The 17,859-nt window shown below is 34.4% G+C and overlaps 1 protein-coding gene across 1 annotated transcript in view; it reads right to left on the bottom strand.

The window, feature by feature from the left end:
- Positions 1-17,859, bottom strand: part of LOC145252790 (nitric oxide synthase, inducible-like) — a 140,300-nt gene that overhangs the window by 86,877 nt on the left and 35,564 nt on the right. Inside the window, exons 8-11 of the mRNA XM_080112737.1 lie at positions 15,400-15,594; positions 14,068-14,165; positions 7,660-7,804; positions 1-36 (exon numbers count right to left, since the gene is read on the bottom strand). The exon at positions 1-36 is cut by the window's left edge and continues 69 nt beyond it. Of these exons, the coding sequence (XP_079968863.1) occupies positions 1-36; positions 7,660-7,804; positions 14,068-14,165; positions 15,400-15,594 (474 nt within the window). The remainder of the gene's footprint in view (positions 37-7,659; positions 7,805-14,067; positions 14,166-15,399; positions 15,595-17,859) is intronic.

Raw genomic sequence — 17,859 nt, 5'->3', positions numbered from 1 at the left:
AAGGTTCTTTATATCGTAAGAATCCATACAGATCACCTGAGATTAATAATAATAATAATAATAATAATAATAATAATAATAATAATAATAATAATAATAATAATAAATAACAACAACAACAAATAATAACAATATACCAAATAATAGAGGAGAATTGAGCAGGATGCAAAGACTGAGGAAAGAAAACACTAGCCAGACCCCCGCTGGATGAGTGCAAAGAGGACTGGAACTTTGGGAAGGCTTATTGCCACCCAAATTCCTGTGAAGACTAATGGTCGCTACCAATGAGGAATCAATGGTAAGCAGCTGTTGGGATAATGCAAAGGTTATCGAAAGAGGAGGAGAGAACTGGAAATCTGGGGAGACTTGTTGCCAGTCAGGCTCCAGATAAATCTTTAATGATGCCCTGTGTGACTACTCCTAGTGAGTAATTAATATTATTATTATTAATAATAATAATAATAATAATAATAATAATAATAATAATAATAATAATAATAATAAAGAGTAATATCCGTACAGACTGGTACTACACCAAATAGTCGTGAATGGCCAACGATGAACGAAAGTCCACGGAAAGGAACACACACCAGACCTCCACTCGATGAGTGCGAAGAGAACTAGGACTTTGGGAAGTTTTAGTGACATCCAAATTCAAGTGAAGGTCATTGCCAACTAAAAAAATAAATGGTAAACGGCTATTGCTATAACACAAATTTATTTGCTAAGATTATCGAAATAGGCGGAGAGTACTGGAAATCTGAGACACATAATGAATATGATACACGTATTGAACTCATATCCCCTAACGTTCCATGGCAACACCCCTAACGCCATTACATACCACTAATATCCATCATGTGATAATCATAATTTCGTCCTATAAAATCTTGATTACGCATGCTCTTAAACTTCTCCTCTCTCCGCATTTATACTGTTTACCCTCTACCTTAGGCGTCCCATTATTTAGTTCCTAATGTAGTTATCGCTAGACGTAACACTTCTAATATGCTATCTAGCACCTTCTCTCCTCTTTTGATGAGAAGCATTAGTTTTCGAAATATCTAGGAATAAAAAGCATACATATCCAATACACCTAATTGATGTGACCTCTTTATTTAATGAATGTGTAAATCTATATGCATTAGTATTTATATTTGTCGTTTGTTTTCTTTTTCCATATATATATATATATATATATATATATATATATATATATGAATTATTTTTTTTTTTGTGTATTGATATTCATATTAAAAAACCCTTTCTTCTATTTATTCAAAAGGAAAATATAACTTCGTTATATATGGATCGCGAAATTGCATTTATCTGCAAAAGATCTAGCTAATTTGAATATTCTTTTAAACATTCATTTTAATTAATTCCCTATTAGGTTTTCAGTTTTCTCATGGTATGATCATCTTTAGTTAACTATTACGTGTAATTATATTCATGCAGATATTCTACATGATTTATATTTGTGTAATATTTGCGTAGAAACGTTGTAGTAAACACAAACATCTTTCTATATATATATTTATCTATGCTTATATATATTTGTTTAAAAAATTTTGCCTACCAAACTCCTCTATCAGTTTTTGGTCTAAAGACATGAAACTTAATACTTAGGGTATCAGAACCCATGCAAAACTTTATATTTGGGTTTTAGCCGGAGAAAATCGGTTCAAAAGTGTGAAAAAAATTTTTTTAAATGGAATTTGCCAGGTGAAGGTCGAACGACGGTATTACTAATATGCATACGTAACGTAATAGTTATTAGTTCATGTTTTAATTTTCAACCCTGCGGCAAACAAGTCTTCATAGCTCTGGCATTAACGTCAAAGGAAAAGTAAGTCGTAAACTAAACGTTTTGGTTTCGATACTCGGTGGTTGCGCACAAATCATTAATTTTTAAAATTATCACTGAATAGTGCGTCCAATATAATCTGTTATATCTAGAAGTGTGAAATTGTGTGTGTATGTGTGTATGTGTGTGTGTGTCTGTATGTGTATATTTCCCTACCAAACTACTCTGTCAATTTTCAGTCTACAGACTCGAGATTTGACACAAGGGGTATTGAGATTTGAGGAAATCTTTTTAATCGCTTTTCGGCCAGAGATTTGGCTGTCAAGGGGTCAAAGTTCAACGAATTGCCCTTTAAAAACTTTACACAACTCCTCCGCACATTTTGGGTCTAAACTTGAAATTTTAGATGTAGGTTACTTGGACATGGATCAAACTTTTGATTGGATTTCAGCCCAAAACAATACAGGTTAAGGCGTCAAAATTGGGATCAAAGTTTTTTAAAAAAATTACTTCTGCAGTCTTTACCAAATTGCTCAGCCAATTTTTAGTCTAAACATTTGAAATTTAACATAAAGTGTATTCAGAGTTAGGGCAAGCATTTTAATATGTTCTTGGCCGCAAATTTGGCTGTCAAGGGGTCAAAGTTCAAAAGCGTTGACCTTTCCAATCTCAAGCAAACTATTCAGCCAATTTTGAGTCTAAAAATTTAAATTATACATAAAGGGTTTGCAGACATGCAGCAAGCTTTTAAATCAGTTCTTGTGCGAAAATTTGGCTGCCAAGAGGCCAAAGTTGAAAGAGTTGACGTTTGCAGACTCTACCAACCTCCTCCACCAATTTTGGGTCTAAATACTTGAAATTTTAGATGTAGGTTATCTGCACATGACTCAAACCTTTTAATATATATATATATATATATATATATATATATATATATATATATATATATATATATATATATATATATATAGTTATGTACAGTACATAGGGCCCGAGCAAAGCCGGGCTGAACTGCTAGTATAATAATAAATATGAAATCTGTATTGATTAAAATATCATATTTAAGCGTATTTTATGACAAGACAATGCAAGGCGGCCGCTATGATATATGTGTGTGTGTGTGTGTGTGTGTGTGTGTGTGTGTGTGTGTGTGTGTGTGTGTGTGTGTGGTTGTTTTTCCATAATTCAACATAGCATTGCAGCCCACAAACATCCTGAAAACCGCAAACTGTAAGAACTATTCAGTTATACACATCCGAACTCAGGATTCATAATCTTTTACGCAAGGCGGATACTCGACCACATGTGTAATCACTCAACGTTCAAGAAAATTTCACATTTACCACTGAACATTGTGGATGAACCTATCCTTCTAAACCGCGGCGTAATCATCCAACTAGAAAAATTCTCGTCAATGCCCCATAAACTCGACTCTATGAAATCCGGTTAGTGGTTTTCATGGTTTCTGTGGCTGTAATGTTATGTCTGATTGTCAAAAATTAATTATATTATATTTCAGAATCCACACACACATACACACACACAGACAGGCACATACACACATACGTACACGCACAGTAGAATATCTAATGTAGTAGCAAGTCTCGGAAACATATATATCAGAAAAAAACAGTTGTAAATAAGTTATGCACCATCCGGTATGACTATGCAATTCCTACAGGTGCGTACCTAAAAACGGAGCTATTACACCCGACATAATAGTATGGAATAAAATAGAGTTGAAGTGAGTGTGCTTAATAAAGCTGGCTTAAACAGAGTTGAGATGAAGAAAATGACGAAATACCAAGAATTCATGCACGACATGAAATGTAATTATGGGAGCAACTGTCGAGTTATGATGAAGAACTTGAAAAACTAGCCGTTGAATACACTCTGATGCAAAAAGTATACAAACAAGTGCACCTAAAGGAACGATTAGAATCTTAAAAAGATCTCTCGGTTGGAGTCTCTGAAATGGCAGGTGAATGTGTGGCACTCCTTTCTCAGTGAAAACAAGGAAAAGAAAAAAGAAAGAAAATTGAAATTCGAAAAGATCGAAACATACATACATACATACATACATGATGATGATTGCAACGTCTTCTCAGACGAGTGCCACTCCCTCAGACATTTAAAATCCATGAGCCAAAATGCCTGAGGAAGTATCTATACAAATATAATGTTACAGAGTCTTAGCTTTGTACGACAGCTAAGTCTCTCTCTCGGTTCAAAATGTTGAGATCCAGCAACAAGCAAGAGCAAGATAGCCAGCAACAAATTAAACTGCAGACCAGCTTAATGCGGGTACTGGTCTTCCGCTTTATGGTTTTTTAAATCAGAGATTTGCTTCTCCTAGAAAGGTTGCCTTCACCACGGCTTACGGGAGCCCTCTCCACCCCAATACACATATACACAGACACAAATATACACGGTGCTAGATGGCCGTTGACCCAGAAAAAGAGTTCATTCATACATACATACATGCATACATACATACATACATACATACATACATACATACATACATATAAGAAGTAAATAATTCACACGTTTTAGAAGTTTCCGTTCGCCGCTAACTAATACCCGGAGCTGCAGAAGGCAGCAACAAAGAATTTAAATAACGCTGTTTTATACTTATTAACAACATTGTTGTGTTTCCCATAGAAATATGTAATCGTTTTATCATGAAAAGCATAAGAATTCTCAGAGTTTCAGATGAGTCATAATCTCGGTTAATATGTAAGTAGCTTTAATCAGCATCAAATAACTGCAAACCTCGGTATTCCATTTTACCTTTAACCGAATTATTGTCGATTTCATAAACTAGGGAAATTATTAACATTACCTTGCCTATATCCATTTTGTCTCTCTGACAAGTCTTCATTAATAATGACATATATATATATATATATATATATATATATATATATATATATATATATATATATATATATATATATATATATATATATGATTGCAACGTCTTGTCAGATGAGTGCAACTCCCTCAGAGCCCCAAAATTACTTCCATCGCCACAGGACAATTTTAAGAGAAAAATGCCTGAGGGAGTATCTATACACAGATGACGTTACAGAGTCTTAGCTTTGTATGACAGCTAAGTCTCTCTCTCTCGGCCCCAAATGTTGAGATCCAGCAACAAGCAAGAGCACGACAGCCAGCAACAAGTAAAACTGCAGACCAGCTTAATGCGGGTACTGGTCTCCCGCATTATGGTTTTTTAAATCAGAGATTTGCTTATCCTTAAAAGGTTGCCTCCACCACGGCTTACGAGAGCCTTCTCCACCCCAACACACACATACATATACACACGGTGCTAGTTGGCCGTTGACCCCAAAAAAGGTTTCATTCGCCCTTTGGAAAGTCTTGTTTTTAATCCTTCAGGGAGACTAGCCACCCTCCTCATCAAACAAGTTTAGTCGCCGGTGACCCAACCATAAGGCATGGTGTACCGGGTTACATGGTACCAGTAGCATATGACATGACCTGACATATGCGTGTGTGTGTGTGTGTGTATACATATATATATATATATATATATATATATATATATATATATATATATATATATATATATATATATATATATATATCTTTATTCGATTGGCAAAATTTTAGAATAATTATAAAGAAGTGAACCATCGCGTAAATTCAATCAACTAATCAACTAATCAACTACCACTACCAAATATTCTAAAAAAAAAAAAAATAATAATTTTCAGACTTATGACCCTTGAAAATGTTAGTCTGAACGAAAAGCGCTTTGGGTGTATTTTAACGATCGTTTTTAATCGACTTATTTATTTTATTGAATTGTACATATAACTTGCTCCATTATATATATAATTTTTTTTTTTCTTTTCCTCACCCCGTTTTCCATTTTTTAGTTGATTGAATTTACGCGATGGTTCACTTCTTTATATATATATATATATATATATATATATATATATATATATATATATATATATATATATATATATATATACACACACACACACACACACACACACAATCGGAAATCGGGAAAAATATTGGAATTGTCCCATTACCATATATATATATATACATATATATATATGTATGTGTGTGTGTGTGTATATATATATATATATATATATATATATATATATATATATATATATATATATATATATATATACACACACATATGTATATATATACACACACACTCACTCACACACACACACACACACACATATATATATATATATGTACATATGGTAATGGGACAATTCCAATATTTTTCCCGATTCCGATACAATTGTCGATTCTAATTCTTTATAAATTTCTAAATATTTAATAATAAAGTTGTTATTTTTCCCGATTACCGTAAAACACATATTAAACGTGCATATATTTTTACAAACGTAAAAACTCACTTGAGGGAGGGGGTGATCTATAGATTATAGTCTTACTGGCACTTTAAAATCAATAAATATTTATTATTTTATTATTACTACCAGTAGTGGGAGATTTTGTTTTAAACAAAATCGAATAAAAAGATAATCAAGGAAATCGTTTTTGACATCGAAAAATAGACACAAATTTTTCCGGTTCTGATACCAATTCTGATACAGATTCCGATATTTTAAAAAGTTCCGATTCCCGATTCCAATTCTGATTAATCGTCCCAACACTAATATATTGGGCAATTAAACTAAACCAAACCTCTGTCTGAAATAAGCCCTGCCATTAGCTAATGAAAACACTATTCCGTCGACGGGAATAAAAGTTAATCTGATTGGTTAGCTAGCTAAACTGAACATCATATATAGACATTGACAGGCAACCCATGAAAGAAAACATTCGATGGGTTGCTCACACGCAAATGAATTTCATGTAAAGAATGCATAATTTGACCCAGAAATATGTGAGAGGATGTCGGTCAAAGGATTTAAACAATAGACAATAGTAAATATTAAACATTCCAATAGGAAAAAAAAATTTATATAAATAAATCTTCACAAAGATAAAGCGGGCAATTAGTCAAAGAGAAGCGTGGTTGCTCCCTGTCTCCCCTACTGTACCAACATGCATAAATTTAAATGTAATGTGAAGAAATATCTTGCTGTAACGTAGCCGTTGCATTCGAACCGTGTTCGTTACAGTTCAAACCTCTGTCGGTCTCCCACGCCGTTTGGCACTGCAGGAAAGGAACAAAAAACTAACTAAATAAATAAATAAAAAAAATCGACTCAGATATTCTTTCTTATTTTAACATAAGTCGTTTATTACCGTTTTTCTTTCTTGCCGTATCGACACCAGCTTAAAAGTTTCTCGATTTTGCTCCACTACATCTTTCCCGCGTTTTTGTTTCTTCTAACCGCACGCTGGCCACAGCTAGCCCATTCTCACCTTCACTTTTCACATCCATCTCCTTCGGCAACGACTTTGTCCCCCTCCCGGACCAGGTGGTGTCCATTGTTTTTTTTGTTTTTGTTTTTACTTCAGACGCCAGCTCGCACACACTTCCTAATTTGCATATGCGTTCACACACTGCTCCTGTTGCTAATACATCGCTTGCCACTCATCCTTCAGCTGCCGCTGATATTTTCATTTGCGCTCTGTTACATTGCAACACAAATCCCCACTTGGAGCACACAAGGGTCTTTGTCAATTCTGTGGCAATGTTTGGTGATCTTGCTAGTTGACCGCGTTCTATCTTCTTCTTCTTCTTTTTCTTCTTCTTCCATGTAATTTCGGTGTGAAATAGTTTTGTTTCTAACATGTTCAGGCCGTAATCGAAATGCCAAAAATATAAATAAATAAATGAATAAATGAATAAACTTAAATATCGATATGAAACTTACCTTGGTGTTAAAAGCCAACCGGAAGTAGTGGGCGAGGTTTTCTGCGAAACGGCAGGCAGTTGAGGTTTCGGAGGCGTAAAGTACCGTACAGGGGATTCTTGTCTCAAGGATCTTTCGATATATCATGGAAGTGAATAAAACAATCCTACATTTAAAGAATGAAAAGAATATATCAAAATGTGTCTCACTTTACTAGTATAAAGACTATATTGGATGAGCAGAAATAACTTCTATATCTCTATCTATATAAAAGCCAAGTACGTCCAAGGATGGAATACTGTTGCCATATCTGGGCAGGAGCTGCTAAAAACAGCCTATCCTGCCTTGACAGAGTACAAAATAAACTTCGTGGCTTAGTGGGGAATGCCCTTTTCTCTACCCTGCAACCTCTCTCCCACAGAAGAGATGTTGCGAGCCTATCCTTGTTTTATCGTTATTTCCATGGCAGGTGCTCGTCTGAACTCCAATTTCTGGTCCCCCCCCCCTCGCCAATCTTTCACGAAAAACACCCGTCTAGCTGAATCCACTGTGAAAAATTTCCCCCACTCTTTGTCTGTGTCTAAATCAAAACGTAGATTCCATGAACAAAGCTTCTTTCTTAGTACTGCACGCCTGTGGAACTCTGTTCCGTTTCCCTTCTTCCCACCTGACTACAACTTGGATGTCTTTAAGTCCAACGTTAACAAATTCCTAATGAACCGCCCTCTTAAGTAAACACTTCATTTAATCTCCACACTAACGTACTGTACTTGGAATAACCCTTATCCTTGAGTGGCTTCCGGGCCTTGATAAGTGGTGACCACCGTGTAAAAAAAAAGAATTAACTTATTTAAGAAAATGAATCAAATCTAATGCAAAAATTCGTCGGATTTTCGAAATTAGACCTAAATAATAATAGATCTGAGAAATCGATATTTGATTCTGACTAGCGATCAATTCCTTTTTATCCTTGCAGCATTTTTTTTTTTACATTATAAAAGTGTACTTCGTTAAAGTTTCTTTCTTAAAATGCTTATGCCGAGAAGGAAGATTGTTACGCTGCAGAGAGTTTGAAATAATAACGTAAAAAGTTAAAAATTTACAAGTTGATAATTTCTATTTTAGCTTAAAACATAAAACATATTAGTTATAACTGCTATATTTTGGCCATTGTTCTTCCATTTCTCTGTGGGCTGCACCTTATTATTTTAATATTATAATTTAAACTAAAATGACATTAACTCTGCACCACACTAAGTAGATGCAGCTAGTTTATATCATTTGAAGTCTTAAAATTGATTTAATATGCTAATTTTATCTATCTCAACTTACTTTATATGTGTGTGTGTGTGTGTGTGTGTGTGTGTGCAACATTCCTATTTCCTGTCGTTGAATACTCATTTACCGTTTATTGTTTATACCTATGCTCGCTGATTTGGCATTTAGAAGTACTTCATTTTCTTGAATTCCTATATGTATTGCCAGTAGGGGTAGAATGCTAGCCTACGTAATCAAGATTGTCTCTGTGATTGGGTTTGAGTTTCTCGACTTGCAGTAATTGTCAATTTATACACTGATGATTGCGTAAGCATGTAACACTAGTGTTTGCAGGGATAAGGATAATTGTTAATGTTTATTTAAAAAAAAAAAATATATATATATATATACTAGCATTTCAGCCCGGTATTGCCCGGGTGTTTGGATGTGTATGTTGAGCAAAAAAAAAAAAGTGGTAGTAGGAAGGCAGGCTCGAATCCGTACCGCAAAGGAGGAAACGAACGGGCCAAAACCTAACGTTTATGCTGTTACGACTACCGCCAAACCGGAAGCGACATTTATTAAAATTAAGGCTAGACAATCTAAAGGAGAGGATAACTTTCAAAAATATCGGCGAAAAAAGTTACCCCCCACCCGTAGAAAAGTGCCTAGTTGAAGTGGAAGATATTAATGTTTTTAGCCAATTTTTCGATATTTGTCGTATGAAAGGTCGAACTTTAAAACGATACTGATCTTGGTAAAATCCGTCGCCTCTACTGAAAGTTTAAGGCGGACATGCAAACAGACATACATTCATACATTTATATATTAGTAACTAAAACTTTTCGATCCAAACTGATGAAAAAGCTTGCCCTATCTCTGAATACCCTTTATGTAAAATTTCAAATATTTAGACCAGAAATTGTCTGAGTAATTTGGAAGAGACCGCAGAGGTCAATTTTTTTTAAACTTTGACTCCTATTATGACCCCTTAAAATTTATTGATTTGGGCTCAAATCAAGTTATTAAGTTAGATCCATGTCCAAGGAACCTATATCTAAAATTTCAAGTGCGTAGACCCAAAATTGTCGGAGGAGTTTGGTAGATTTCTCAAAGGTCAAATCGTTTAACTTTGACCCCTTAATCGCCAAATTTTTGGCCAAAAACCGATCACATCGATTTTCCCAAATCTCAGTACCCTGTATATCAAATTTCGAGTCTGTAGACTAAAGATTTATTGCCTAGGGAAATGTACACACACACAGACACGTTCACTTATATATATATATATATATATATATATATATATATATGTGTGTGTGTGTGTGTGTGTGTGTGTGTGTACGTGCGTGTGTTGGGACGAGTAATCAGAATCGGAATCGGGAATCGGAAAAATCAGAACTTTTGGGACATCGGAATTAGAAAAAATGAGCCCATTTTCCGATGCCAAAAACGATTCCTTTAATGATATTTTTTATTTGATTTTGTTCAAAACAAAATCTTTCACCGCTGGTAGTGATAATCTATATAATTATAAAACTCAAATGACCTTGTAACGATGTATGTAACCCACTTTCCGGTTTACGACATCCGGTTGCGCATGCGCGCATGACCTGCGCACTGAAATATTAACGTTATTATTTCGAAATTATTATTTAGCAGTGAAGAGTGAGGTTTAAAATAACTTAAACATAATACAGAAATGAACGATATAAAAAAAAACAGACAGCATTAACACTTGTTTATTTGGATAATTTTAGCGTGAAAAAAAAAAGAACAAGTGGGACGCTGAAATATTAAGGTTATTGTTTCGAAATCATTATTTAACATGGGAAGAGTGGGATTTAAAATAACTTAAACGTAATAATGAAATGGACGATGTAAAAAAAAAGCAGATATATCAAAATTTGAATTTAACTATAATAAGTGTCATGGTGCTGAAAAGAAAAAAATAGACACACGGTTCACCCTAGTTTGTGTTTTTTTTTGTTTGTTTGTTTTGTGTGTGTATGTGTGTGTGTGTGTGTGTGTGTGTGTGTGTGTGTGTGTGTGTGTTTTAACGGCCTTAAAAATATCAGGAAATTAAGTAATATTTAACGGTGAGACATTTTCAAAGACAATCTTTTAAAAAGGTGATAAGTCCCCCTCTCACACACATGTTTTAAGTGTTTCTACGTATTTAAAAAAGCTTTTGAAACGTATGACCCCACCCCACTCTATTTCCTCTTTCTGTCCACCCCCGCCACCAAACTTAAAAAAAAAAATGCTAACGATTACATGTCTCGCTACGTCGCCAAGAAATGGGGACTCATTTTTCGTTAAATTTATATAGGAAAGTGTTCCCCACACTAAAATGTTCAATTTTTATTATTTTAAAAAATCTTCTTTCATATTATCTTTAAATAAACGGATTAGCCAAAACAAAAAAGTAGATTTTGATTTCCTTTTAGGAGATAAACTACGCTTGGTTAGGTCGTAAAAAAAAATTAACATGTAAATCGATCAAGTAGTTGTTTTTTTACATTAAAAAAAAAACATATTTGCTTTGTTTGTTTTTTGCTTGAAAACAATTCCAACTTGCAATGAAAAATGCAAATTAAATAATCGTAAATAAATAATTTCGGACACGAAAAACGTAGTCTTTATAAAATCAAGTTCTAGTTATAATTATGCGCAACTAACTTTGGTAAAGAAAATATTTAAAAAAGATATATGTAAGTTCGCTTGAACAATCGGCACCCTCCTTACAATTTTTTTTCTTTTCGTCTTTTTTCAACTATTTCTACGGATTATTGGACACTAAGCTACCAGATTATAAAAAAATTGAAAAAGAAAAATCAATATTTATAGATTTGGAAGAGGTTCAGTTTCACATACAACGTTGTACTAAATCTGCCTCGTCTCGTTGTTGTTGTTGTTGTTGTTGTTGTCGTCGTCGTCGTCGTTGTTTATTTTTTTTTTTAATTTTTTTTTTTGCGACTTTTGACTTTGTGAAAAGTTCGGTCTGCCTCCGCTGTTTTTATTTTTTATTTACTTATTTACGACTTTTTAAAAGGTGTTTTTGCACGTAACGATTCGTGCTATTTTTTTTTAAATAGTACTAGTCTACCAGTTGGCCCTTAAAGGGTAAGATAAACAATTTTCAAAATAAAAACTGATTTAGAAATTATATTGTCTTTTGTTGTCTTCAAAAAAAATTTAAAAAAAAGAAAAGAAAAATTAAGTGTTGAGTGAAAAACAAATAAAACTCAGGAAGCCCCCAGAGAATTACTGCAAGCATAAATTAAAATCAAGGAGACCCTATTAAAAGCACTACTGAAATCAAATTTCTACCCCCCCCCCACCTCTTTGAAGAGAAAATATTTTTTAAGTAAGGTCTGAAAAAAAATCGCTAGAATCCACAAGAGCGCTTTCAAACTTTTTGGTATGGGCAATTTTATTGAGAGTACACACATGAAATTCTAGTCCAATTCGAAGTAATCTCCTCTGGCTGCAATGCACTTGTTGTACCGTTCATCCAACTTCTGTGAGGGCCCATGGAAATCCTCTTGTGTCAGCATGTTAATGACTCTCATCACATCCTTTTTCATCTCCTCAATTGTCTCATAACGACAGCATCTAAGGTTTTCCCTGAGTTTAAGGAATAACCAAAAATCACAGAGAACAAGGTTTGAACCATAGGGAGGGTAAGGAACTGTCTTGATGCCCATCTTGGTCAAATAATCTGTGATTTTCTCTGACCAACCTTAGGACAAACTTTATGCAAATCTTCTGCATATCCATTTCCCCACGAATAATTGTGTGTACAGTTCCCACACTGACATCAAACTGTGCACTTATTGTCTCTATAGACACATGACGGTCCTTATCCATGAAATTCTTATTTTGTCAATCAACTCTAGTGTTCTTATTCCTTACTCCTCCCACACCTCTCATCATTCCTCAAAGACTTCCTGCCTTCCTTGAATCTCTTATGCCACTCAAAAACTGATGCTCGATTCATGCAAGATGGTCCAAAAGCAGTCTGAAGCATTCCATACGTTTCTGTGGCATTTTTCCAAGTTTAAAACAGAATTTTATTGCATATCGTTCTTGTAAGGTGTCCTCACGTCCAGATTGCATTTTGGAAATTCACCAACTGCTTTAGTAGGGTGTATTTTTATTCCTGCTGTAGTTGTTCATTTTAACCTAAAATCATAAAAATTTGTCAGTCATCTCATATGTGGTATAGCAATGACGTACTAAATTTTCAAGAGTCTATGACAATTTTAAATGCTTGTACAATGGAAAAAGCTTTTAAAAATCTTTACTAAAAGCAATAAAAAAATACCACTAAGTATTTGGCGCTAACCTGCACGAGCCGATCTCTGAACCTTCATTAAGAAATCAGCATTGCAAGAAAATATGAAAATACACACTTTTATTAATTTTATTTCTTGCGGACTATCATCTTTATCTTTTTAGTTGTTACTTCATGACATTTCGGCTAACGATTCCTGCAGCCTTCGTCAGGTGGTAACCGTGACAAGATAGGAACTCTGAATCTCCTAACTGCATCCTCAGCAATTACTGCCTTCCATAGTTGTTGTCATCTCACAACGTTTTAGCCAAGTAAGCCTCTGGCTGGCTTTGGGTAGGATTGAAACCGCTATCTTCAGACAATGCTCACCTGGAACTGTAGAGATTCAACGTCTCTATCCACTGTGCCACGGACTCCAAAGGGCGATCAAGGTTGAATTCTTTGGTCTTATGAATTCATGTTTATTTATTATCTGATCTTCCATGGTCGGATCCGTACCGAATGGTCTATATATTATTTAATTGGAATTCGTTGTTGAGATGAGTATTATTTATTAATTTTTACTTATTGCGGACTATTATCCTCATCTTTTTTAGTTGGTTGAAACGTCGTGAAACAACAACTAAAAAGATGAGAATAATAGTCCGCCAGAAATAAAATTAATAAAATAATACTCATCTCAGTAATGAATTCCAATTAAATAATATATCATACACACTATACAACCAAACAAGCACCACTTAAGAACAACTTGTGGGAGAAAATACACATACATTTAACCGGTTGAACTTAATAGAATACAATTCACACAAATTTCTAAACAATTTAATTCAAATACAGAAATAAAATAAGCCATAAAATGAATGACTTACTTTGCTAAAACTGAAAAGGTCACCTGCCATCGTCGTTGCCTGGCAAAAATGGCGACGTTTTTGGCACTTTTCCATTTGTAAGTCTTTATAATGTTTGGCTGGAATTGTTGAAAAGAGATATGAAACAAGCAAAAAGCGATTAATACAATAAAAAACAATTATATATTATAAAAAATATTATGCAATGTCCTTATATGACGGATAATATAATAAAAAAACACACAGTAATAGAAAGGGTTAGTCATATCTTTGAAAACATTAGTTAATGTTATTAGGTTGTTGCAAAAGTAATGTCGTTTTTTGACGTTCAACGTTTTTGCACCAACCTAATTACATTAAATTTTAAATATAATAATAGAGCTGACATCTTTCAATGTAGCCATCTTTAGCCTCAATCACTGACTCGGTACGGATCTGGAACTGGGAGAATGCTTTTTCCACAAGCGTCGGTGGGAGCTCGGTGAATACTCGGCAGATGGCGGCAGTCAAGTTGGTTTTGGGAGGTCATGTTGGTGATGTTCTTGACGTATAACCAAACGAAGTAGTCCAGTGGGATCAGGTCGGGAACGGAGGTGGGGCAGTAAGAGAAGGATACAAAGTCGTAATACTCCTTCTGAAGCCAAGCCTGGGTCTCTTTGGACTTGTGGACCAGCGTCGAGTCCTGTTGCCACACCCAAGGTCTGCCAGTGGCCATCCGATTGCACCAGGGGATCACCACACTCTTCAGCACATCCAGATACACTTTGGTGTTGACTCTCAAGCCGACTTAAAAGATGTGAGGTGGCATGATGTGGCCCTTACTTAAAACCACACCAAAGACGATAACCATGGCCGGAAACTTTGTTTTCATCATCCTGGGCACATTCCTGTTATTCATGGAAATTCAGCGATGCATTTTAAGGGCATTGGCAATGGTCCTGTTATATGTCATAACTTGAAGTTATTGAAAGCATGATTTATACAGCAGCACATCTTCGATCTCACACGAACATTATGCCACGTTCAGGCATAAGTGGCTCCTATCACTTTTGGGATTTGTACATAACTGGCTAACTAGTAGATGATCAACAAAAAAAAAACGGTTTTCATCAAACGGAAATGGAATCATGCAGTCTTTTCTAGCGCGACAATTTTATCGTTCCACCCTGTATTAAAATACAATTTAAGTTATTAAATTTCAGAGAATTAAAATCTTGATGAAACTTAGTGGATAATTTAATAGTATTACTGTTCTCCCTTTGATGTTTAAATTCAATCTAGCTTATCCTGCATTCAGTCTCGTCGTTTTTATTCCCAAAACCCTATTAAACTAAAAGACATTGCAATTCTTACTTGGTATTCCATAGACGGCTTCAATCTATAGTACAGCATCTCCTGGTGAAATACTGTCGAAAGGCTCCCACCAATCGGAGGTATTATCCATACCCAATCAGCTGGACAACCATTTCTTGCTTGATATTCCTTCTCCCAATGTTGGTGAAAGGCTTCTGCTGCTGTGTGATGGTCAGTCATGGTCATATTTCTTTTCTAGACATAGGAAATAAGAAAATATATTGAAAAAAAAAATATATATATATAATATATAATATAAAGCTGAATGTGTGTGTGTGTGTGTGTGTGTGTGTGTGTGTGTGTGTGTGTGTGTGTGTGTGTGTGTGTGCGTGTGTGTGTGGTCACGAATAGGCTCCTATCTGGTTGACTATTTTATAAAGCTGATTACATATAATGATAGAAGATGTATCGAGCCACATGAATGGGTATGTTTGATCTGGCAGAACGGTGGTTCATTAAAATTGTGGGGTCTGCATTCGCGCCTGGTCTACAAATTATGGAAATAAAAAATTTAAAAATTAAAAAAAAAAAAACTTTTACTAGATTTTTTTATATAGATGTACATAATAATACTTTGATAAGTATGTTTTAACTTAAATAGAGATGGTATAATAAAATTGTGGGGTCTGAGTTCGCGCCTGGTCTCCATAGAATGGAAATAGACACAAACTTTAATAAAGACTTTTCATATCTATCTGCGTAAGTATACTTTGATAATTATGTTTCAGTTTGAAGAAATATGGTATAATAAAATTATGGGGTGTTCGTTCGCACCTGGCTTCCATAGAATGGAAATATGTCACAAAGTTCAACAAGGTTTTTTAATATAGATCCACAGAATATTGTGATAAGTGTTTCAGTGTGAACAGGTATGGTATAATAAATTATGGGGGTTATTTATTTTGTTTTTACTTTCATCATATTTTGCTTTGGTTTTGATACCCCCAAATTCGAAGCTATCTCTTTACAACCCTTCCTTTTCATAACGTATCATACTTTCATAAATCAGAGTCCATTTTCTGTAGGCTGTTTTTTAACCCAGTGAACGACGGGTACTTCTGCTAGTATATATATAAAGTTGAAACCGTGTCGGCAAGTAAAAGCATCTTGAAATTGAAAATATAGAATAACCAAATGAACTGCTTTAGGAAACGCTTTCAGATGGGAAAAAATGATTTTATTTTATTTTATTTTTTTCTGATTAATTTCGGATTTAAAATCCCTCGTCAGAGAAAGAGTTCGTAAATTTTGTTGGTTTTTTTTTTCCTAAAAAATGTAAACTAAAAAGTTTATCCTCATGTTATCTTTCTCTGCCGACAGATTTTTAAAGCTGATATTAATTAGAATTTTGTTTTTATATTTTTGTTGTGTTTAATTTGTTTTTCTTTTGTCTTTTCTAGACATTCTGCCTCCATGGCATTTAATTTTATGATACATTGTGCATTTTATACCCATATATATATATATATATATATATATATATATATATATATATATATATATATATAGTCATCCACGTACAGTACAGTACTGTTTCGCTGTTTCACAGCTCATCAGTGCGGCTAGACAAGCAACTATCAAAACCCGATCGCCCAAATCACAGCTGGACCTTCTGACTGTTGCGCTATTCGGCTGCTGCTATGCGGGCAGTGAATTAATTGTTACAAGAACAAGTCGCTTGTTCTTGTAAGTGAGTAAATATGAGATAGGATAGCCGAGGATTCGAACTTGCTAAGCCAGATTTGGAATTGAAAATTCTGATCATAAGTTAAAATAAATAATACAGAATGTTGTTGAAAATGGAATGTAGAATTACCATTGTTTAGTTCACATAAAATAGTTAGATATATGTTTATTGAAAAAAGAATGTAATGATGTAATTTTGTTTCTGTTAAAGAAATGAAATTAAAATAAGGAATTTAAAAACGGACAATGGAAAATATTATTTGTAAAGTGGGTCAGGAAAATAGGTTAGAGAAATCGGGTTGTAAACATGGGAAGAGCGATGCATGCTTGAAAACGTGAGGCGTGTCAGGCCGCGAGTCCGATATGCACGTGTTGGTCATGCAATGACGTCATGAGTTTTCAATATAGTTAAAGCTTGGCAAAGAGTGAGACAGTCAGTCAGTTAGTCAGGGGAGAAAAGAGAAGTCATGAGTCAGAAACAGAACTGACATGGAACCTTGGAAGCGAAGGGGAGAAGAAAGTATCATGTAGAGATTTGAATTCCTTGATGCAAAGCCATTGGCCGGTCGAAAATGGAATAAACGAACAACTTCATCTTTGTGTATCTGTGTCTTCGTTTTATATTATTCAACAGAAAAGGTATTGTCAATTTATATTATGAGAAATTTGTGAAAAATCATCATCTTAAAAATAGATAAAGAAATATATGTGTCAATGTTATAGAAACACTCCAATTCACACAACTGTCAACAGTATAAATATCAAACTATCTCC

The sequence above is a fragment of the Euprymna scolopes genome, chromosome 29 (assembly GCF_053919585.1).
Source record: "Euprymna scolopes isolate OS-2025 chromosome 29, ASM5391958v1, whole genome shotgun sequence".
NCBI classification, from domain to species: Eukaryota; Metazoa; Mollusca; class Cephalopoda; order Sepiida; family Sepiolidae; genus Euprymna; species Euprymna scolopes.
This window is presented reverse-complemented; position numbering and strand designations above follow the sequence as displayed.